The sequence below is a fragment of the Oncorhynchus gorbuscha genome, unplaced genomic scaffold, assembly GCF_021184085.1.
Source record: "Oncorhynchus gorbuscha isolate QuinsamMale2020 ecotype Even-year unplaced genomic scaffold, OgorEven_v1.0 Un_scaffold_691, whole genome shotgun sequence".
Classification (NCBI taxonomy): Eukaryota; Metazoa; Chordata; class Actinopteri; order Salmoniformes; family Salmonidae; genus Oncorhynchus; species Oncorhynchus gorbuscha.
In genome coordinates this window covers 172,203-198,974 of record NW_025745766.1, presented here as the reverse complement: position 1 = coordinate 198,974, position 26,772 = coordinate 172,203, and the positions used below count along the sequence as shown (strand labels likewise).

The 26,772-nt window shown below is 34.8% G+C and overlaps 1 protein-coding gene across 2 annotated transcripts; it reads right to left on the bottom strand.

The window, feature by feature from the left end:
• Window positions 1–1,922: 1,922 nt before the first annotated feature.
• Window positions 1,923–26,410, bottom strand: carhsp1 (calcium regulated heat stable protein 1). Of its 2 annotated transcripts, XR_006835851.1 has the most exons (4): window positions 26,148–26,410; window positions 3,899–4,021; window positions 2,031–2,299; window positions 1,923–1,998 (listed from the first exon to the last, which is right to left on the bottom strand). XR_006835851.1 is itself a non-coding variant. In XM_046335255.1 (3 exons), the coding sequence occupies exons 1-3, from the start codon at window positions 26,360–26,362 to the stop codon at window positions 2,134–2,136; spliced, it is 504 nt and encodes a 167-aa protein (XP_046191211.1). In that variant the 5' UTR covers window positions 26,363–26,410; the 3' UTR covers window positions 1,923–2,133. The 2 variants fall into 2 exon arrangements, 1 of the variants encoding a protein (XP_046191211.1); XM_046335255.1 differs by having other exon boundaries at window positions 1,923–2,299.
• Between the last annotated feature and the right edge of the window lie 362 nt (window positions 26,411–26,772).

Genomic DNA, 26,772 nt, shown 5'->3' with positions numbered 1-26,772 from the left:
GACTCTACTGATAACAGCCTAGATCAAACCCATTAACAGCCTAGACTCTACTGATAACAGACTAGATCAAACCCATTAACAGCCTAGACTCTACTGATAACAGACTAGATCAAACCCATTAACAGCCTAGACTCTACTGATAACAGACTAGATCAAACCCATTAACAGCCTAGACTCTACTGATAACAGACTAGACTCTACTGATAACAGACTAGACTCTACTGATAACAGACTAGATCAAACCCATTAACAGCCTTGACTCTACTGATAACAGACTAGATCAAACCCATTAACAGCCTAGACTCTACTGATAACAAACTAGATCAAACCCATTAACAGCCTAGACTCTACTGATAACAGACTAGATCAAACCCATTAACAGCCTTGACTCTACTGATAACAGACTAGACTCTACTGATAACAGACTAGACTCTACTGATAACAGCCTAGACTCTACTGATAAGACTAGATCAAACCCATTAACAGCCTAGACTCTACTGATAACAGACTAGATCAAACCCATTAACAGCCTAGACTCTACTGATAACAGACTAGATCAAACCCATTAACAGCCTAGACTCTACTGATAAGACTAGATCAAACCCATTAACAGCCTTGACTCTACTGATAACAGCCTAGACTCTACTGATAACAGACTAGACTCTACTGATAACAGACTAGACTCTACTGATAACAGACTAGACTCTACTGATAACAGACTAGATCAAACCCATTAACAGCCTAGACTCTACTGATAACAGACTAGATCAAACCCATTAACAGCCTAGACCTCACAGTACTGATTCTGTCTCTCAGGTGATAAGACACAACATGTTCAACTAGAAATGATATCCAGGCGTAATGAATGAATTTGTAAAGCTGACAGAGCAGTAGGCAGCGTCACGTCTCCATTCTAAATAGAGATTTATGCTGTTAAGAATTCATTCAAATGTTTTACATACCTGATACATGAGAAGATGTTTTCCATTTCCAATACCTCCCATCTGAAAACACACCTCCCATTTGAAAACACACCTCCCATCTGAAAACACACCTCCCATTTGAAAACACCTCCCATTTGAAAAGGCACCTCCCATTTGAAAACACATCTCCCATTTGAAAACACACCTCCCATTTGAACACCTCCCATCTGAAAACACACCTCCCATCTGAAAACACACCTCCCATTTGAAAAGGCACCTCCCATCTGAAAACACACCTCCCATCTGAACACAACTCCCATATCTGAACACACACCTCCCATCTGAACACACCTCCCATCTGAACACACACCTCCCATCTGAACACACACCTCCCATCTGAAAACACACCTCCCATCTGAAAACGCACCTCCCATTTGAAAAGGCACCTCCCATCTGAAAAGGCACCTCCCATCTGAAAAGGCACCTCCCATCTGAAAAGGCACCTCCCATCTGAAAACACACCTCCCATCTGAAAACACACCTCCCATCTGAAAATCTGAAAACGCACCTCCCATCTGAAAACGCACCTCCCATTTGAAAACACACCTCCCATCTGAAAACGCACCTCCCATCTGTAAACACACCTCCCATCTGAAAACACACCTCCCATTCACAACAGAACCCTCTGTTTTATTCAACAATCACAATCCCAAACAGCCCGAGATTCAATCCGATCAGGCGTTGTCGATGATGCGGCTTTAAAAAAGGCAGTGTTACCATGTTGGTAGAGGTTAACATTAGCATTAACATTAACATTAGCATTAACATTAGCATTAACATTAGAATTAACATTAACATTAGCATTAACATTAGCATTAACAACGCTGCAGAACGCTTGAAATGTGGCATCGGTCGACAGGCACTATGGAATTGAATCCAATTGAACAGCGGATCTCAGTGATATTAGTTCAAACCATGAATAAAAACCAAAGAACCATGTCTTGTTGAAGTGATGCAGCTTTATTTAATTAACCTTCCCGTCTAATGATACACGTCTCCCCCATTCAAATACCAACCTTTCCATTCCCTCCCACATCAAGCATTAACCCTTTCCATTCCCTCCCACAACAAGCATTAACCCAAAAACAAAACAAAAAAGAAAGGGACCCTTTCCCGGTTGCCATTTCTCCCCTCCAGAAACCTCCGGGACTCAGGAGGAGCTGAGCAGCGCCCCGCCCCAGGTCTCGTGCTTCGATCCTGGGTTGAGGTGGGTGATGGTGACGTCCACCGCCTGGATCTTCTGGTACTTGGGAGGGATGGAGCACACCTTATAGCTCACCTCATCTCCTTCCATTGGCACGTATTCCCCCTCAATACTGTAGAGGGAGGAGGGAGAGATGAGAACACACGCTCCTCTTTATCAGTTTGTTCTTTTACATCTGTCTGTCATCTTGTCTGCAACTCTCCTAGAACCGCGTGTACACAACTCTCCTAGAACCGCGTGTACACAACTCTCCTAGAACCGCGTGTACTCAACTCTCCTAGAACCACGTCTACACAACTCTCCTAGAACCACGTGTACTCAACTCTCCTAGAACCACGTGTACTCAACTCTCCTAGAACCACGTGTACTCAACTCTCCTAGAACCACGTGTACTCAACTCTCCTAGAACCACGTGTACTCAACTCTCCTAGAACCACGTGTACACAACTCTCCTAGAACCACGTGTACACAACTCTCCTAGAACCACGTGTACACAACTCTCCTAGAACCACGTGTACACAACTCTCCTAGAACCGCGTGTACTCAACTCTCCTAGAACCACGTGTACTCAACTCTCCTAGAACCACGTGTACTCAACTCTCCTAGAACCTCGTGTACTCAACTCTCCTCGAACCACGTGTACTCAACTCTCCTAGAACCACATGTACTCAACTCTCCTAGAACCACGTGTACTCAACTCTCCTAGAACCACGTGTACACAACTCTCCTAGAACCACGTGTACTCAACTCTCCAAGAACCACGTGTACTCAACTCTCCTACAACCACGTGTACACAACTCTCCTACAACCAGGCGTACACAACTCTCCTACAACCAGGCGTACACAACTCTCCTACAACCAGGCGTACACAACTCTCCTAGAACCACGTGTACACAACTCTCCTAGAACCACGTGTACTCAACTCTCCTAGAACCACGTGTACTCAACTCTCCTAGAACCACGTGTACTCAACTCTCCTAGAACCACATGTACTCAACTCTCCTAGAACCACGTGTACTCAACTCTCCTAGAACCACGTGTACACAACTCTCCTAGAACCACGTGTACTCAACTCTCCAAGAACCACGTGTACTCAACTCTCCTACAACCACGTGTACACAACTCTCCTACAACCAGGCGTACACAACTCTCCTACAACCAGGCGTACACAACTCTCCTACAACCAGGCGTACACAACTCTCCTAGAACCACGTGTACACAACTCTCCTAGAACCACGTGTACTCAACTCTCCAAGAACCACGTGTACTCAACTCTCCTACAACCACGTGTACACAACTCTCCTACAACCAGGCGTACACAACTCTCCTACAACCAGGCGTACACAACTCTCCTACAACCAGGCGTACACAACTCTCCTAGAACCACGTGTACACAACTCTCCTAGAACCACGTGTACACAACTTGCCAGACCACAAACATACCCTGAGTGTATGACTAAAAGTACCGGCTATACCAATCACTCTGTACTTCTGATACGGGGACCACACGAATAGCCTGCTTTTGAAGGAGAGAGAGAGAATCTCCTCTCTAAAAGACGGGCACTAGGACCTCAGGGACCAATGACGCCATGAAAAAGGTGGAAGGACGCAGAGCGAACTGCAGCCCCTCGTCACCATCCTCATCACTGGGTGAGTGGGAGCTGGTAGTATCTTTTTAAATGTGTGTCGAGGCTGTGACCCACAAACTTACTCTGAGATGTGGACAAAGATGTCACTGCCTCCGTCGGCCGGTGTGATGAAGCCGTGTCCTTTAGTCCGAGAGAAACACTTACATACACCACTGAACGACGGCCCCTCCGCTGCCCGCTCCGTCCTGCACACACACACACACACACACACACACACACACACACACACACACACGCACACACAACACACACACACACACACACACACACACACACACACACACACACGCACACACACACGCACATGCACCACACACGCACATGCACCACACACACACACACACACACACACACACAAGCACCACACACACACACACACACATGCACACACACACACACACACACACACACATACCACACAGACACACGCACATGCAACACACACACCACACAGACACACGCACATGCAACACACACAGACACACACGCACACGCACACGCAAGCACGCACACACGCACAACACACACAGACACGCACAACACACACAGACACGCACACCACACAGACGTGCACGCGCACGCAAACACACACACACACAAAATAAAAGGCAGGCAACATTTTTAAAAAAGGAACAATGACAACCTTGCGACACGCATCTAATTATTCAGTATGAATAAGATTTGATTTATCTGGTTTCCATTCTTCATTGTAACCATGACGACTCCACAAATAATTGAACACAACCAATATGAGCAGAGTAGTCTTCAATATAGAAATGTTTTGACCAAGTTAATCACACAGAACGTTGGTCCTTATTTTGATCCAAACCCAGAAGTGAGCGAGTCACTTTATGATGACAAATATAGATGTTGCTGTAAATAGCCTACTAAATAGGCCGGACCTAGATGAATATTAAAATTGCCTAAATAAACTAGTACATTTCATTAATTAAATAAATGAACTAGCTCAGGTCTTGAAAATATGGGCAATCTTTTCCCCCTCCCCTGTCCTCGCTGTGCCTTCTTTCATTCAGTCTCTTCTTCTCCTCAGTAGAGAAGGACTCACTTTCTATAGAGGGGCTATCACTCTCCCACCGTGGTACATAAAGACAGGTAGTTATTTAGAATGATTTATTTCTGTTTTTAGAGGAAGAGAAACCAAAAGGCTGCCGTACCTATTTTCCTAAAATCGTCAGTCCACATGTCAAGTGTTATTGAGCCATTGTATTTCCCCAAGTTCTCTCTCAACTCCGGGACCAGCCTGATGCAGGCCTCTAAGCACCCGAGGAGAGAGACTCTCGGACTCTCTCAACTCCGGGACACCCGCCAGCTAAATGTTGTTGTTGCCTGATGCAGGCCTCTAAGCACCCGAGGAGAGAGACTCTCGGACTCTCTCAACTCTAAATGTTGTTGCCTGATGCAACAAGCACCAGAGGAGAGAGACTCTCGGACTCTCTCAACTCTAAATGTTGTTGTTGCCTGATGCAGGCCTCTAAGCACCCGAGGAGAGAGACTCTCAGCCCCAACTCTAAATGTTGTTATTGAGCAGGCCTCTAAGCACCCGAGGAGAGAGACTCTCGGATCTCAACTCTAAATGTTGTTGTTGCCTGATGCAGGACTGAGGAGTACATAAATGTTGACAGTTATTTACACAGATTCAACTTTCTGTTTTTGATGCAGGCCTCTAAGCAGAGAGAGAGACTCTCAAAAGACTTGCTCTCAACTCTAAATGTTGTTGCCTGATGCAACAAGCACCGAGAGACTCTCAGACTCTCCTCCGGGACACCCGCCAGCTAAATGTTGTTGTTGCCATTGTATTTCCAACAAGCACCAAAGTTCTCTCTCAACTCCGGGACACCCGCCAGCTAAATGTTGTTGTTGCCTGATGCAGGCCTCTAAGCACCAGAGGAGAGAGACTCTCAGACTCTCTCAACTCTAAATGTTGTTGTTGCCTGATGCAGGCCTCTAAGCACCCGAGGAGAGAGACTCTCAGACTCTCTCAACTCTAAATGTTGTTGTTGCCTGATGCAGGACTCTAAGCACCAGAGGAGAGAGACTCTCGGACTCTCTCAACTCTAAATGTTGTTGCCTGATGCAGGACTCTAAGCACCAGAGGAGAGAGACTCTCGGACTCTCTCAACTCTAAATGTTGTTGTTGCCTGATGCAGGCTCTAAGCACCAGAGGAGAGAGACTCTCGGACTGAAACATTCCCACCTCCATTCATTTACAAAAGGATGGTGTAAATAGCTTGTTGTGAACAATCCCCCAATTTGTGCCACAGTTTAGATTAACGATATATCAGCGTTCTAACTCCCCCTTGTGGTAGTGTGGTGCAATGACAGAAGTTGAGGCATAAGATCACAACTTTTAAATGAGGTACCACTTTAGTGTTGTGATACATTATATAGTGTTGTGATACATTATATAGTGTTGTGATACATTATATAGTGTTGTGATACATTATATAGTGTTGTGATACATTATATAGTGTTGTGATACATTATATAGTGTTGTGATACATTATATAGTGTTATGATACATTATATAGTGTTGTGATACATTATATAGTGTTGTGATACATTATATAGTGTTGTGATACATTATATAGTGTTATGATACATTATATAGTGTTGTGATACATTATATAATGTTATGATACATTATATAGTGTTATGATACATTATATAGTGTTGTGATATGGGAGTAGTGTTATGATACATTATATAGTGTTGTGATACATATATAGTGTTATGATACATTATATAGTGTTGTGATATTATATAGTGTTATGATACATTATATAGTGTTGTGATACATTATATAGTGTTATGATACATTATATAGTGTTATGATACATTATATAGTGTTGTGATATTATAGTGTTATGATACATTATATAGTGTTGTGATATGGGATACATTATATAGTGTTGTGATATGGGAGTAGTGTTATGATACATTATATAGTGTTGTGATACATTATATAGTGTTATGATACATTATATAGTGTTATGATACATTATATAGTGTTGTGATATGGGAGTAGTGTTATGATACATTATATAGTGTTGTGATATGGGAGTAGTGTTATGATACATTATATAGTGTTGTGATATGGGAGTAGTGTTATGATACATTATATAGTGTTGTGATACATTATATAGTGTTGTGATATGGGAGTAGTGTTATGATACATTATATAGTGTTATGATACATTATATAGTGTTGTGATACATTATATAGTGTTGTGATATGGGAGTAGTGTTATGATACATTATATAGTGTTGTGATACATTATATAGTGTTGTGATATGGGAGTAGTGTTATGATACATTATATAGTGTTGTGATATGGGAGTAGTGTTATGATACATTATATAGTGTTGTGATATGGGAGTAGTGTTATGATACATTATATAGTGTTGTGATATGGGAGTAGTGTTATGATACATTATATAGTGTTGTGATACATTATATAGTGTTGTGATACATTATATAGTGTTGTGATATGGGAGTAGTGTTGTGATACATTATATAGTGTTATGATACATTATATAGTGTTGTGATATGGGAGTAGTGTTATGATACATTATATAGTGTTGTGATACATTATATAGTGTTGTGATATGGGAGTAGTGTTGTGATACATTATATAGTGTTATGATACATTATATAGTGTTGTGATATGGGAGTAGTGTTATGATACATTATATAGTGTTGTGATATGGGAGTAGTGTTATGATACATTATATAGTGTTGTGATACATTATATAGTGTTGTGATATGGGAGTAGTGTTATGATACATTATATAGTGTTGTGATATGGGAGTAGTGTTATGATACATTATATAGTGTTGTGATACATTATATAGTGTTGTGATACATTATATAGTGTTGTGATATGGGAGTAGTGTTGTGATACATTATATAGTGTTATGATACATTATATAGTGTTGTGATATGGGAGTAGTGTTATGATACATTATATAGTGTTGTGATATGGGAGTAGTGTTATGATACATTATATAGTGTTGTGATATGGGAGTAGTGTTATGATACATTATATAGTGTTGTGATACATTATATAGTGTTGTGATACATTATATAGTGTTGTGATATGGGAGTAGTGTTATGATACATTATATAGTGTTGTGATATGGGAGTAGTGTTATGATACATTATATAGTGTTGTGATATGGGAGTAGTGTTATGATACATTATATAGTGTTGTGATATGGGAGTAGTGTTATGATACATTATATAGTGTTGTGATATGGGAGTAGTGTTATGATACATTATATAGTGTTATGATACATTATATAGTGTTGTGATATGGGAGTAGTGTTATGATACATTATATAGTGTTGTGATACATTATATAGTGTTATGATACATTATATAGTGGTGTGATACATTATATAGTGTTGTGATATGGGAGTAGTGTTATGATACATTATATAGTGTTGTGATATGGGAGTAGTGTTGTGATACATTATATAGTGTTGTGATACATTATATAGTGTTGTGATATGGGAGTAGTGTTGTGATACATTATATAGTGTTGTGATATGGGAGTAGTGTTATGATACATTATATAGTGTTGTGATATGGGAGTAGTGTTATGATACATTATATAGTGTTGTGATATGGGAGTAGTGTTATGATACATTATATAGTGTTGTGATACATTATATAGTGTTATGATACATTATATAGTGTTATGATACATTATATAGTGTTGTGATATGGGAGTAGTGTTATGATACATTATATAGTGTTGTGATATGGGAGTAGTGTTATGATACATTATATAGTGTTGTGATATGGGAGTAGTGTTATGATACATTATATAGTGTTGTGATACATTATATAGTGTTGTGATATGGGAGTAGTGTTATGATACATTATATAGTGTTATGATACATTATATAGTGTTGTGATACATTATATAGTGTTGTGATATGGGAGTAGTGTTATGATACATTATATAGTGTTGTGATACATTATATAGTGTTGTGATATGGGAGTAGTGTTATGATACATTATATAGTGTTGTGATATGGGAGTAGTGTTATGATACATTATATAGTGTTGTGATATGGGAGTAGTGTTATGATACATTATATAGTGTTGTGATATGGGAGTAGTGTTATGATACATTATATAGTGTTGTGATACATTATATAGTGTTGTGATACATTATATAGTGTTGTGATATGGGAGTAGTGTTGTGATACATTATATAGTGTTATGATACATTATATAGTGTTGTGATATGGGAGTAGTGTTATGATACATTATATAGTGTTGTGATACATTATATAGTGTTGTGATATGGGAGTAGTGTTGTGATACATTATATAGTGTTATGATACATTATATAGTGTTGTGATATGGGAGTAGTGTTATGATACATTATATAGTGTTGTGATATGGGAGTAGTGTTATGATACATTATATAGTGTTGTGATACATTATATAGTGTTGTGATATGGGAGTAGTGTTATGATACATTATATAGTGTTGTGATATGGGAGTAGTGTTATGATACATTATATAGTGTTGTGATACATTATATAGTGTTGTGATACATTATATAGTGTTGTGATATGGGAGTAGTGTTGTGATACATTATATAGTGTTATGATACATTATATAGTGTTGTGATATGGGAGTAGTGTTATGATACATTATATAGTGTTGTGATATGGGAGTAGTGTTATGATACATTATATAGTGTTGTGATATGGGAGTAGTGTTATGATACATTATATAGTGTTGTGATACATTATATAGTGTTGTGATACATTATATAGTGTTGTGATACATTATATAGTGGTGTGATACATTATATAGTGGTGTGATACATTATATAGTGGTGTGATACATTATATAGTGGTGTGATACATTATATAGTGTTGTGATACATTATATAGTGTTGTGATATGGGAGTAGTGTTATGATACATTATATAGTGTTGTGATACATTATATAGTGTTATGATACATTATATAGTGTTATGATACATTATATAGTGTTGTGATATGGGAGTAGTGTTATGATACATTATATAGTGTTGTGATATGGGAGTAGTGTTATGATACATTATATAGTGTTGTGATATGGGAGTAGTGTTATGATACATTATATAGTGTTGTGATATGGGAGTAGTGTTGTGATACATTATATAGTGTTGTGATACATTATATAGTGTTGTGATATGGGAGTAGTGTTGTGATACATTATATAGTGTTATGATATGGGAGTAGTGTTATGATACATTATATAGTGTTGTGATATGGGAGTAGTGTTGTGATACATTATATAGTGTTGTGATACATTATATAGTGTTGTGATACATTATATAGTGTTGTGATACATTATATAGTGTTGTGATACATTATATAGTGTTGTGATATGGGAGTAGTGTTGTGATACATTATATAGTGTTGTGATATGGGAGTAGTGTTGTGATACATTATATAGTGTTGTGATATGGGAGTAGTGTTGTGATACATTATATAGTGTTGTGATATGGGAGTAGTGTTGTGATACATTATATAGTGTTGTGATATGGGAGTAGTGTTATGATACATTATATAGTGTTGTGATACATTATATAGTGTTGTGATACATTATATAGTGTTGTGATATGGGAGTAGTGTTGTGATACATTATATAGTGTTATGATACATTATATAGTGTTGTGATATGGGAGTAGTGTTATGATACATTATATAGTGTTGTGATACATTATATAGTGTTGTGATATGGGAGTAGTGTTGTGATACATTATATAGTGTTATGATACATTATATAGTGTTGTGATATGGGAGTAGTGTTATGATACATTATATAGTGTTGTGATATGGGAGTAGTGTTATGATACATTATATAGTGTTGTGATACATTATATAGTGTTGTGATATGGGAGTAGTGTTATGATACATTATATAGTGTTGTGATATGGGAGTAGTGTTATGATACATTATATAGTGTTGTGATACATTATATAGTGTTGTGATACATTATATAGTGTTGTGATATGGGAGTAGTGTTGTGATACATTATATAGTGTTATGATACATTATATAGTGTTGTGATATGGGAGTAGTGTTATGATACATTATATAGTGTTGTGATATGGGAGTAGTGTTATGATACATTATATAGTGTTGTGATATGGGAGTAGTGTTATGATACATTATATAGTGTTGTGATACATTATATAGTGTTGTGATACATTATATAGTGTTGTGATATGGGAGTAGTGTTATGATACATTATATAGTGTTGTGATATGGGAGTAGTGTTATGATACATTATATAGTGTTGTGATATGGGAGTAGTGTTATGATACATTATATAGTGTTGTGATATGGGAGTAGTGTTATGATACATTATATAGTGTTGTGATATGGGAGTAGTGTTATGATACATTATATAGTGTTATGATACATTATATAGTGTTGTGATATGGGAGTAGTGTTATGATACATTATATAGTGTTGTGATACATTATATAGTGTTATGATACATTATATAGTGGTGTGATACATTATATAGTGTTGTGATATGGGAGTAGTGTTATGATACATTATATAGTGTTGTGATATGGGAGTAGTGTTGTGATACATTATATAGTGTTGTGATACATTATATAGTGTTGTGATATGGGAGTAGTGTTGTGATACATTATATAGTGTTGTGATATGGGAGTAGTGTTATGATACATTATATAGTGTTGTGATATGGGAGTAGTGTTATGATACATTATATAGTGTTGTGATATGGGAGTAGTGTTATGATACATTATATAGTGTTGTGATACATTATATAGTGTTATGATACATTATATAGTGTTATGATACATTATATAGTGTTGTGATATGGGAGTAGTGTTATGATACATTATATAGTGTTGTGATATGGGAGTAGTGTTATGATACATTATATAGTGTTGTGATATGGGAGTAGTGTTATGATACATTATATAGTGTTGTGATACATTATATAGTGTTGTGATATGGGAGTAGTGTTATGATACATTATATAGTGTTATGATACATTATATAGTGTTGTGATACATTATATAGTGTTGTGATATGGGAGTAGTGTTATGATACATTATATAGTGTTGTGATACATTATATAGTGTTGTGATATGGGAGTAGTGTTATGATACATTATATAGTGTTGTGATATGGGAGTAGTGTTATGATACATTATATAGTGTTGTGATATGGGAGTAGTGTTATGATACATTATATAGTGTTGTGATATGGGAGTAGTGTTATGATACATTATATAGTGTTGTGATACATTATATAGTGTTGTGATACATTATATAGTGTTGTGATATGGGAGTAGTGTTGTGATACATTATATAGTGTTATGATACATTATATAGTGTTGTGATATGGGAGTAGTGTTATGATACATTATATAGTGTTGTGATACATTATATAGTGTTGTGATATGGGAGTAGTGTTGTGATACATTATATAGTGTTATGATACATTATATAGTGTTGTGATATGGGAGTAGTGTTATGATACATTATATAGTGTTGTGATATGGGAGTAGTGTTATGATACATTATATAGTGTTGTGATACATTATATAGTGTTGTGATATGGGAGTAGTGTTATGATACATTATATAGTGTTGTGATATGGGAGTAGTGTTATGATACATTATATAGTGTTGTGATACATTATATAGTGTTGTGATACATTATATAGTGTTGTGATATGGGAGTAGTGTTGTGATACATTATATAGTGTTATGATACATTATATAGTGTTGTGATATGGGAGTAGTGTTATGATACATTATATAGTGTTGTGATATGGGAGTAGTGTTATGATACATTATATAGTGTTGTGATATGGGAGTAGTGTTATGATACATTATATAGTGTTGTGATACATTATATAGTGTTGTGATACATTATATAGTGTTGTGATACATTATATAGTGGTGTGATACATTATATAGTGGTGTGATACATTATATAGTGGTGTGATACATTATATAGTGGTGTGATACATTATATAGTGTTGTGATACATTATATAGTGTTGTGATATGGGAGTAGTGTTATGATACATTATATAGTGTTGTGATACATTATATAGTGTTATGATACATTATATAGTGTTATGATACATTATATAGTGTTGTGATATGGGAGTAGTGTTATGATACATTATATAGTGTTGTGATATGGGAGTAGTGTTATGATACATTATATAGTGTTGTGATATGGGAGTAGTGTTATGATACATTATATAGTGTTGTGATATGGGAGTAGTGTTGTGATACATTATATAGTGTTGTGATACATTATATAGTGTTGTGATATGGGAGTAGTGTTGTGATACATTATATAGTGTTATGATATGGGAGTAGTGTTATGATACATTATATAGTGTTGTGATATGGGAGTAGTGTTGTGATACATTATATAGTGTTGTGATACATTATATAGTGTTGTGATACATTATATAGTGTTGTGATACATTATATAGTGTTGTGATACATTATATAGTGTTGTGATATGGGAGTAGTGTTGTGATACATTATATAGTGTTGTGATATGGGAGTAGTGTTGTGATACATTATATAGTGTTGTGATATGGGAGTAGTGTTGTGATACATTATATAGTGTTGTGATATGGGAGTAGTGTTGTGATACATTATATAGTGTTGTGATATGGGAGTAGTGTTATGATACATTATATAGTGTTGTGATACATTATATAGTGTTATGATACATTATATAGTGTTATGATACATTATATAGTGTTATGATACATTATATAGTGTTGTGATACATTATATAGTGTTATGATACATTATATAGTGTTGTGATATGGGAGTAGTGTTATGATACATTATATAGTGTTGTGATATGGGAGTAGTGTTATGATACATTATATAGTGTTGTGATACATTATATAGTGTTATGATACATTATATAGTGTTATGATACATTATATAGTGTTGTGATATGGGAGTAGTGTTATGATACATTATATAGTGTTGTGATATGGGAGTAGTGTTATGATACATTATATAGTGTTGTGATATGGGAGTAGTGTTATGATACATTATATAGTGTTGTGATACATTATATAGTGTTGTGATATGGGAGTAGTGTTATGATACATTATATAGTGTTATGATACATTATATAGTGTTGTGATACATTATATAGTGTTGTGATATGGGAGTAGTGTTATGATACATTATATAGTGTTGTGATACATTATATAGTGTTGTGATATGGGAGTAGTGTTATGATACATTATATAGTGTTGTGATATGGGAGTAGTGTTATGATACATTATATAGTGTTGTGATATGGGAGTAGTGTTATGATACATTATATAGTGTTGTGATATGGGAGTAGTGTTATGATACATTATATAGTGTTGTGATACATTATATAGTGTTGTGATACATTATATAGTGTTGTGATATGGGAGTAGTGTTGTGATACATTATATAGTGTTATGATACATTATATAGTGTTGTGATATGGGAGTAGTGTTATGATACATTATATAGTGTTGTGATACATTATATAGTGTTGTGATATGGGAGTAGTGTTGTGATACATTATATAGTGTTATGATACATTATATAGTGTTGTGATATGGGAGTAGTGTTATGATACATTATATAGTGTTGTGATATGGGAGTAGTGTTATGATACATTATATAGTGTTGTGATACATTATATAGTGTTGTGATATGGGAGTAGTGTTATGATACATTATATAGTGTTGTGATATGGGAGTAGTGTTATGATACATTATATAGTGTTGTGATACATTATATAGTGTTGTGATACATTATATAGTGTTGTGATATGGGAGTAGTGTTGTGATACATTATATAGTGTTATGATACATTATATAGTGTTGTGATATGGGAGTAGTGTTATGATACATTATATAGTGTTGTGATATGGGAGTAGTGTTATGATACATTATATAGTGTTGTGATATGGGAGTAGTGTTATGATACATTATATAGTGTTGTGATACATTATATAGTGTTGTGATACATTATATAGTGTTGTGATACATTATATAGTGGTGTGATACATTATATAGTGGTGTGATACATTATATAGTGGTGTGATACATTATATAGTGTTGTGATACATTATATAGTGTTGTGATATGGGAGTAGTGTTATGATACATTATATAGTGTTGTGATACATTATATAGTGTTATGATACATTATATAGTGTTATGATACATTATATAGTGTTGTGATATGGGAGTAGTGTTATGATACATTATATAGTGTTGTGATATGGGAGTAGTGTTATGATACATTATATAGTGTTGTGATATGGGAGTAGTGTTATGATACATTATATAGTGTTGTGATATGGGAGTAGTGTTGTGATACATTATATAGTGTTGTGATACATTATATAGTGTTGTGATATGGGAGTAGTGTTGTGATACATTATATAGTGTTATGATATGGGAGTAGTGTTATGATACATTATATAGTGTTGTGATATGGGAGTAGTGTTGTGATACATTATATAGTGTTGTGATACATTATATAGTGTTGTGATACATTATATAGTGTTGTGATACATTATATAGTGTTGTGATACATTATATAGTGTTGTGATATGGGAGTAGTGTTGTGATACATTATATAGTGTTGTGATATGGGAGTAGTGTTGTGATACATTATATAGTGTTGTGATATGGGAGTAGTGTTGTGATACATTATATAGTGTTGTGATATGGGAGTAGTGTTGTGATACATTATATAGTGTTGTGATATGGGAGTAGTGTTATGATACATTATATAGTGTTGTGATACATTATATAGTGTTATGATACATTATATAGTGTTATGATACATTATATAGTGTTATGATACATTATATAGTGTTGTGATACATTATATAGTGTTATGATACATTATATAGTGTTGTGATATGGGAGTAGTGTTATGATACATTATATAGTGTTATGATACATTATATAGTGTTGTGATACATTATATAGTGTTATGATACATTATATAGTGTTGTGATACATTATATAGTGTTGTGATATGGGAGTAGTGTTATGATACATTATATAGTGTTGTGATACATTATATAGTGTTATGATACATTATATAGTGTTATGATACATTATATAGTGTTGTGATACATTATATAGTGTTATGATACATTATATAGTGTTATGATACATTATATAGTGTTGTGATATGGGAGTAGTGTTATGATACATTATATAGTGTTGTGATATGGGAGTAGTGTTATGATACATTATATAGTGTTGTGATATGGGAGTAGTGTTATGATACATTATATAGTGTTGTGATACATTATATAGTGTTATGATACATTATATAGTGTTATGATACATTATATAGTGTTGTGATATGGGAGTAGTGTTATGATACATTATATAGTGTTGTGATATGGGAGTAGTGTTATGATACATTATATAGTGTTGTGATATGGGAGTAGTGTTATGATACATTATATAGTGTTGTGATACATTATATAGTGTTGTGATATGGGAGTAGTGTTATGATACATTATATAGTGTTATGATACATTATATAGTGTTGTGATACATTATATAGTGTTGTGATATGGGAGTAGTGTTATGATACATTATATAGTGTTGTGATACATTATATAGTGTTGTGATATGGGAGTAGTGTTATGATACATTATATAGTGTTGTGATATGGGAGTAGTGTTATGATACATTATATAGTGTTGTGATATGGGAGTAGTGTTATGATACATTATATAGTGTTGTGATATGGGAGTAGTGTTATGATACATTATATAGTGTTGTGATACATTATATAGTGTTGTGATACATTATATTATATAGTGTTGTGATACATTATATAGTGTTATACATTATATAGTGTTAGATACATTATATAGTGTTGTGATATGGGAGTAGTGTTATGATACATTATATAGTGTTGTGATACATTATATAGTGTTGTGATATGGGAGTAGTGTTGTGATACATTATATAGTGTTATGATACATTATATAGTGTTGTGATATGGGAGTAGTGTTATGATACATTATATAGTGTTGTGATATGGGAGTAGTGTTATGATACATTATATAGTGTTGTGATACATTATATAGTGTTGTGATATGGGAGTAGTGTTATGATACATTATATAGTGTTGTGATATGGGAGTAGTGTTATGATACATTATATAGTGTTGTGATACATTATATAGTGTTGTGATACATTATATAGTGTTGTGATATGGGAGTAGTGTTGTGATACATTATATAGTGTTATGATACATTATATAGTGTTGTGATATGGGAGTAGTGTTATGATACATTATATAGTGTTGTGATACATTATATAGTGTTGTGATACATTATATAGTGTTGTGATATGGGAGTAGTGTTATGATACATTATATAGTGTTGTGATATGGGAGTAGTGTTGTGATACATTATATAGTGTTGTGATACATTATATAGTGTTGTGATATGGGAGTAGTGTTGTGATACATTATATAGTGTTGTGATATGGGAGTATAGTGTTGTGATACATTATATAGTGTTATGATACATTATATAGTGTTGTGATATGGGAGTAGTGTTATGATACATTATATAGTGTTGTGATATGGGAGTAGTGTTATGATACATTATATAGTGTTGTGATACATTATATAGTGTTGTGATACATTATATAGTGTTGTGATACATTATATAGTGGTGTGATACATTATATAGTGGTGTGATACATTATATAGTGGTGTGATACATTATATAGTGTTGTGATACATTATATAGTGTTGTGATATGGGAGTAGTGTTATGATACATTATATAGTGTTGTGATACATTATATAGTGTTATGATACATTATATAGTGTTATGATACATTATATAGTGTTGTGATATGGGAGTAGTGTTATGATACATTATATAGTGTTGTGATATGGGAGTAGTGTTATGATACATTATATAGTGTTGTGATATGGGAGTAGTGTTATGATACATTATATAGTGTTGTGATATGGGAGTAGTGTTGTGATACATTATATAGTGTTGTGATACATTATATAGTGTTGTGATACATTATATAGTGTTGTGATACATTATATAGTGTTGTGATACATTATATAGTGTTGTGATATGGGAGTAGTGTTGTGATACATTATATAGTGTTGTGATATGGGAGTAGTGTTGTGATACATTATATAGTGTTGTGATATGGGAGTAGTGTTGTGATACATTATATAGTGTTGTGATATGGGAGTAGTGTTGTGATACATTATATAGTGTTGTGATATGGGAGTAGTGTTATGATACATTATATAGTGTTGTGATACATTATATAGTGTTATGATACATTATATAGTGTTATGATACATTATATAGTGGTGTGATACATTATATAGTGTTGTGATACATTATATAGTGTTATGATACATTATATAGTGTTGTGATATGGGAGTAGTGTTATGATACATTATATAGTGTTGTGATACATTATATAGTGTTATGATACATTATATAGTGTTATGATACATTATATAGTGTTGTGATATGGGAGTAGTGTTATGATACATTATATAGTGTTGTGATATGGGAGTAGTGTTATGATACATTATATAGTGTTGTGATATGGGAGTAGTGTTATGATACATTATATAGTGTTGTGATACATTATATAGTGTTGTGATACATTATATAGTGTTGTGATATGGGAGTAGTGTTATGATACATTATATAGTGTTGTGATACATTATATAGTGTTGTGATACATTATATAGTGTTGTGATATGGGAGTAGTGTTGTGATACATTATATAGTGTTATGATACATTATATAGTGTTGTGATATGGGAGTAGTGTTATGATACATTATATAGTGTTGTGATATGGGAGTAGTGTTATGATACATTATATAGTGTTGTGATATGGGAGTAGTGTTATGATACATTATATAGTGTTGTGATATGGGAGTAGTGTTGTGATACATTATATAGTGTTGTGATACATTATATAGTGTTGTGATATGGGAGTAGTGTTATGATACATTATATAGTGTTATGATACATTATATAGTGTTGTGATACATTATATAGTGTTATGATACATTATATAGTGTTATGATACATTATATAGTGGTGTGATACATTATATAGTGTTGTGATATGGGAGTAGTGTTATGATACATTATATAGTGTTGTGATACATTATATAGTGTTATGATACATTATATAGTGTTATGATACATTATATAGTGTTGTGATATGGGAGTAGTGTTGTGATACATTATATAGTGTTATGATACATTATATAGTGTTATGATACATTATATAGTGTTGTGATATGGGAGTAGTGTTATGATACATTATATAGTGTTGTGATATGGGAGTAGTGTTATGATACATTATATAGTGTTGTGATATGGGAGTAGTGTTATGATACATTATATAGTGTTGTGATACATTATATAGTGTTATGATACATTATATAGTGTTATGATACATTATATAGTGTTGTGATATGGGAGTAGTGTTATGATACATTATATAGTGTTGTGATATGGGAGTAGTGTTATGATACATTATATAGTGTTGTGATATGGGAGTAGTGTTATGATACATTATATAGTGTTGTGATACATTATATAGTGTTGTGATATGGGAGTAGTGTTATGATACATTATATAGTGTTATGATACATTATATAGTGTTGTGATACATTATATAGTGTTGTGATATGGGAGTAGTGTTATGATACATTATATAGTGTTGTGATACATTATATAGTGTTGTGATATGGGAGTAGTGTTATGATACATTATATAGTGTTGTGATATGGGAGTAGTGTTATGATACATTATATAGTGTTGTGATATGGGAGTAGTGTTATGATACATTATATAGTGTTGTGATATGGGAGTAGTGTTATGATACATTATATAGTGTTGTGATACATTATATAGTGTTGTGATACATTATATAGTGTTGTGATATGGGAGTAGTGTTGTGATACATTATATAGTGTTATGATACATTATATAGTGTTGTGATATGGGAGTAGTGTTATGATACATTATATAGTGTTGTGATACATTATATAGTGTTGTGATATGGGAGTAGTGTTGTGATACATTATATAGTGTTATGATACATTATATAGTGTTGTGATATGGGAGTAGTGTTATGATACATTATATAGTGTTGTGATATGGGAGTAGTGTTATGATACATTATATAGTGTTGTGATACATTATATAGTGTTGTGATATGGGAGTAGTGTTATGATACATTATATAGTGTTGTGATATGGGAGTAGTGTTATGATACATTATATAGTGTTGTGATACATTATATAGTGTTGTGATACATTATATAGTGTTGTGATATGGGAGTAGTGTTGTGATACATTATATAGTGTTATGATACATTATATAGTGTTGTGATATGGGAGTAGTGTTATGATACATTATATAGTGTTGTGATATGGGAGTAGTGTTATGATACATTATATAGTGTTGTGATATGGGAGTAGTGTTATGATACATTATATAGTGTTGTGATACATTATATAGTGTTGTGATACATTATATAGTGTTGTGATATGGGAGTAGTGTTATGATACATTATATAGTGTTGTGATATGGGAGTAGTGTTATGATACATTATATAGTGTTGTGATATGGGAGTAGTGTTATGATACATTATATAGTGTTGTGATATGGGAGTAGTGTTATGATACATTATATAGTGTTGTGATATGGGAGTAGTGTTATGATACATTATATAGTGTTATGATACATTATATAGTGTTGTGATATGGGAGTAGTGTTATGATACATTATATAGTGTTGTGATACATTATATAGTGTTATGATACATTATATAGTGGTGTGATACATTATATAGTGTTGTGATATGGGAGTAGTGTTATGATACATTATATAGTGTTGTGATATGGGAGTAGTGTTGTGATACATTATATAGTGTTGTGATACATTATATAGTGTTGTGATATGGGAGTAGTGTTGTGATACATTATATAGTGTTGTGATATGGGAGTAGTGTTATGATACATTATATAGTGTTGTGATATGGGAGTAGTGTTATGATACATTATATAGTGTTGTGATATGGGAGTAGTGTTATGATACATTATATAGTGTTGTGATATGGGAGTAGTGTTGTGATACATTATATAGTGTTGTGATATGGGAGTAGTGTTATGATACATTATATAGTGTTGTGATATGGGAGTAGTGTTGTGATACATTATATAGTGTTGTGATATGGGAGTAGTGTTGTGATACATTATATAGTGTTGTGATATGGGAGTAGTGTTGTGATACATTATATAGTGTTGTGATATGGGAGTAGTGTTGTGATATATTATATAGTGTTATGATATGGGAGTAGTGTTATGATACATTATATAGTGTTGTGATATGGGAGTAGTGTTATGATACATTATATAGTGTTGTGATACATTATATAGTGTTATGATACATTATATAGTGTTGTGATATGGGAGTAGTGTTATGATACATTATATAGTGTTGTGATACATTATATAGTGTTGTGATACATTATATAGTGGTGTGATACATTATATAGTGTTGTGATACATTATATAGTGTTGTGATACATTATATAGTGTTATGATACATTATATAGTGTTGTGATATGGGAGTAGTGTTATGATACATTATATAGTGTTGTGATATGGGAGTAGTGTTATGATACATTATATAGTGTTGTGATATGGGAGTAGTGTTATGATACATTATATAGTGTTGTGATACATTATATAGTGTTGTGATATGGGAGTAGTGTTATGATACATTATATAGTGTTGTGATATGGGAGTAGTGTTATGATACATTATATAGTGTTGTGATACATTATATAGTGTTGTGATACATTATATAGTGTTATGATACATTATATAGTGTTGTGATATGGGAGTAGTGTTATGATACATTATATAGTGTTGTGATATGGGAGTAGTGTTATGATACATTATATAGTGTTGTGATATGGGAGTAGTGTTGTGATACATTATATAGTGTTGTGATATGGGAGTAGTGTTGTGATACATTATATAGTGTTGTGATATGGGAGTAGTGTTATGATACATTATATAGTGTTGTGATATGGGAGTAGTGTTATGATACATTATATAGTGTTATGATACATTATATAGTGTTATGATACATTATATAGTGTTATGATACATTATATAGTGTTGTGATACATTATATAGTGTTATGATACATTATATAGTGTTATGATACATTATATAGTGTTATGATACATTATATAGTGTTGTGATATGGGAGTAGTGTTATGATACATTATATAGTGTTATGATACATTATATAGTGTTGTGATACATTATATAGTGTTGTGATATGGGAGTAGTGTTATGATACATTATATAGTGTTATGATACATTATATAGTGTTGTGATATGGGAGTAGTGTTATGATACATTATATAGTGTTGTGATATGGGAGTAGTGTTATGATACATTATATAGTGTTGTGATACATTATATAGTGTTGTGATATGGGAGTAGTGTTATGATACATTATATAGTGTTGTGATATGGGAGTAGTGTTATGATACATTATATAGTGTTGTGATACATTATATAGTGTTGTGATACATTATATAGTGGTGTGATACATTATATAGTGTTGTGATACATTATATAGTGTTGTGATATGGGAGTAGTGTTATGATACATTATATAGTGTTATGATACATTATATAGTGTTGTGATATGGGAGTAGTGTTATGATACATTATATAGTGTTATGATACATTATATAGTGTTGTGATATGGGAGTAGTGTTATGATACATTATATAGTGTTGTGATATGGGAGTAGTGTTATGATACATTATATAGTGTTGTGATACATTATATAGTGTTGTGATATGGGAGTAGTGTTATGATACATTATATAGTGGTGTGATACATTATATAGTGTTGTGATACATTATATAGTGTTGTGATATGGGAGTAGTGTTATGATACATTATATAGTGGTGTGATACATTATATAGTGTTGTGATACATTATATAGTGTTATGATACATTATATAGTGTTGTGATATGGGAGTAGTGTTATGATACATTATATAGTGGTGTGATACATTATATAGTGTTGTGATACATTATATAGTGTTGTGATATGGGAGTAGTGTTATGATACATTATATAGTGTTGTGATATGGGAGTAGTGTTATGATGTTACTGCATTGTCGGAACTAGAAACAAGAGCATTTCGCTACACTCGCATTAACATCTGCTAACCATGTGTATGTGACCAATAACATCTGCTAACCATGTGTATGTGACCAATAACATCTGCTAACCATGTGTATGTGACCAATAACATCTGCTAACCATGTGTATGTGACCAATAACATCTGCTAACCATGTGTATGTGACCAATAACATCTGCTAACCATGTGTATGTGACCAATAACATCTGCTAACCATGTGTATGTGACAAATAAAAGCTAGGACCACTAGACATAATGAGTCAGATTACATGTAGCTAGGACCCCTAGACATAATGAGTCAGATTACATGTAGCTAGGACCCCCAGACATAATGAGTCAGATTACAGACCATGTAGCTAGGACCCCTAGACATAATGAGTCAGATTACATGTAGCTAGGACCCCTAGACATAATGAGTCAGATTACATGTAGCTAGGACCCCTAGACATAATGAGTCAGATTACAGACCATGTAGCTAGGACCCCTAGACAGAATGAGTCAGATTACAGACCATGTAGCTAGGACCCCTAGACATAATGAGTCAGATTACATGTAGCTAGGACCCCTAGACATAATGAGTCAGATTACATGTAGCTAGGACCCCTAGACATAATGAGTCAGATTACATGTAGCTAGGACCCCTAGACAGAATGAGTCAGATTACATGTAGCTAGGACCCCTAGACATAATGAGTCAGATTACATGTAGCTAGGACCCCTAGACATAATGAGTCAGATTACAGACCATGTAGCTAGGACCCCTAGACATAATGAGTCAGATTACAGACCACGTAGCTAGGACCCCTAGACATAATGAGTCAGATTACAGACCATGTAGCTAGGACCCCTAGACATAATGAGTCAGATTACAGACCACGTAGCTAGGACCCCTAGACATAATGAGTCAGATTACATGTAGCTAGGACCCCCAGACATAATGAGTCAGATTACATGTAGCTAGGACCCCTAGACAGAATGAGTCAGATTACATGTAGCTAGGACCCCTAGACATAATGAGTCAGATTACATGTAGCTAGGACCCCTAGACATAATGAGTATGATTACATGTAGCTAGGACCCCTAGACATAATGAGTCAGATTACATGTAGCTAGGACCCCTAGACAGAATGAGTCAGATTACATGTAGCTAGGACCCCTAGACATAATGAGTCAGATTACATGTAGCTAGGACCCCTAGACATAATGAGTCAGATTACATGTAGCTAGGACCCCTAGACAGAATGAGTCAGATTACAGACCATGTAGCTAGGACCCCTAGACAGAATGAGTCAGATTACACGTAGCTAGGACCCCTAGACATAATGAGTCAGATTACAGACCATGTAGCTAGGACCCCTAGACATAATGAGTCAGGTTACAGACCATGTAGCTAGGACCCCTAGACATAATGAGTCAGATTACATGTAGCTAGGACCCCTAGACATAATGAGTCAGATTACATGTAGCTAGGACCCCTAGACATAATGAGTCAGATTACATGTAGCTAGGACCCCTAGACAGAATGAGTCAGATTACATGTAGCTAGGACCCCTAGACATAATGAGTCAGATTACATGTAGCTAGGACCCCTAGACATAATGAGTCAGATTACAGACCATGTAGCTAGGACCCCTAGACATAATGAGTCAGATTACATGTAGCTAGAACCCCTAGACATAATGAGTCAGATTACAGACCATGTAGCTAGGACCCCTAGACATAATGAGTCAGATTACAGACCATGTAGCTAGGACCCCTAGACATAATGAGTCAGATTACATGTAGCTAGGACCCCTAGACATAATGAGTCAGATTACATGTAGCTAGGACCCCTAGACAGAATGAGTCAGATTACATGTAGCTAGGACCCCTAGACATAATGAGTCAGATTACATGTAGCTAGGACCCCTAGACATAATGAGTCAGATTACATGTAGCTAGGACCCCTAGACATAATGACTCAGATTACATGTAGCTAGGACCCCTAGACATAATGACTCAGATTACATGTAGCTAGGACCCCTAGACATAATGACTCAGATTACATGTAGCTAGGACCCCTAGACATAATGACTCAGATTACATGTAGCTAGGACCCCTAGACATAATGAGTCAGATTACATGTAGCTAGGACCCCTAGACATAATGAGTCAGATTACAGACCATGTAGCTAGGACCCCTAGACATAATGACTCAGGTTACAGACCATGTAGCTAGGACCCCTAGACATAATGACTCAGGTTACAGACCATGTAGCTAGGACCCCTAGACATAATGAGTCAGATTACATGTAGCTAGGACCCCTAGACATAATGAGTCAGATTACAGACCATGTAGCTAGGACCCCTAGACATAATGAGTCAGATTACAGACCATGTAGCTAGGACCCCTAGACATAATGAGTCAGATTACAGACCATGTAGCTAGGACCCCTAGACATAATGAGTCAGATTACATGTAGCTAGGACCCCTAGACATAATGAGTCAGATTACATGTAGCTAGGACCCCTAGACATAATGAGTCAGATTACATGTAGCTAGGACCCCTAGACATAATGACTCAGATTACATGTAGCTAGGACCCCTAGACATAATGACTCAGATTACATGTAGCTAGGACCCCTAGACATAATGACTCAGATTACATGTAGCTAGGACCCCTAGACATAATGAGTCAGATTACATGTAGCTAGGACCCCTAGACATAATGACTCAGATTACAGACCATGTAGCTAGGACCCCTAGACATAATGACTCAGATTACAGACCATGTAGCTAGGACCCCTAGACATAATGACTCAGGTTACAGACCATGTAGCTAGGACCCCTAGACATAATGAGTCAGATTACATGTAGCTAGGACCCCTAGACATAATGAGTTAAGCCATTTCATAACTATTGAATTATAACACTAACTAGGTGTGTGTGTGTGTGCGTGTGCGTGTGCGTGTGCGTGTGCGTGTGCAGTACTCACGCGGAGCAGGTCCTAGTACGTCTGGTTGGCAGGGGGCTGGGTATGAGGTAACCTCTCATGGGGGAGGGGGAACGGTCTCTGTACCGGGAGGCTGGCGGGCACAGGGACACAGGGGACACCGGAGAGACCGGGGAACCAGGGGCCCCAGAGGTCAGGGGAGGGGTCGTAGAGCATGGGGATACTGACCCCTGGATGCGCTTGGCTTCAGAAGACATTGTGTGAGGAAGGGTAGTCGTGACAACCACCTAGAGTAGACAGACAGAGAGGCAGACGGGAGAGGAGAGAAAGGAAGGAGAAACCCAGTTTAGTTGTTATACTAATAGACCTGATTATGACATCACAGTTCCAAATGACCCTCTGAACAGTTTACAATAGACAGGAGAGGTGGATGTCGTGACTCCAGAGAATATGAAGAGATAACAGGGAGGGAGGGTGGTATCATTTTTGTCCTTTCCTCCTAACTCTTTCTCTTGGCCCATCCATCTCTTTCATTTCCTGTTCCACTGTCTAGGAAATTGATTTAGTCTAGGGTTTCTTCCCTAGCCTGGGTACCAGTCTGTTTTTGCCATTATGCCACTGTTCGACATGACAAGGAGTATTAGCATGATGCACAAACAGAACTGGG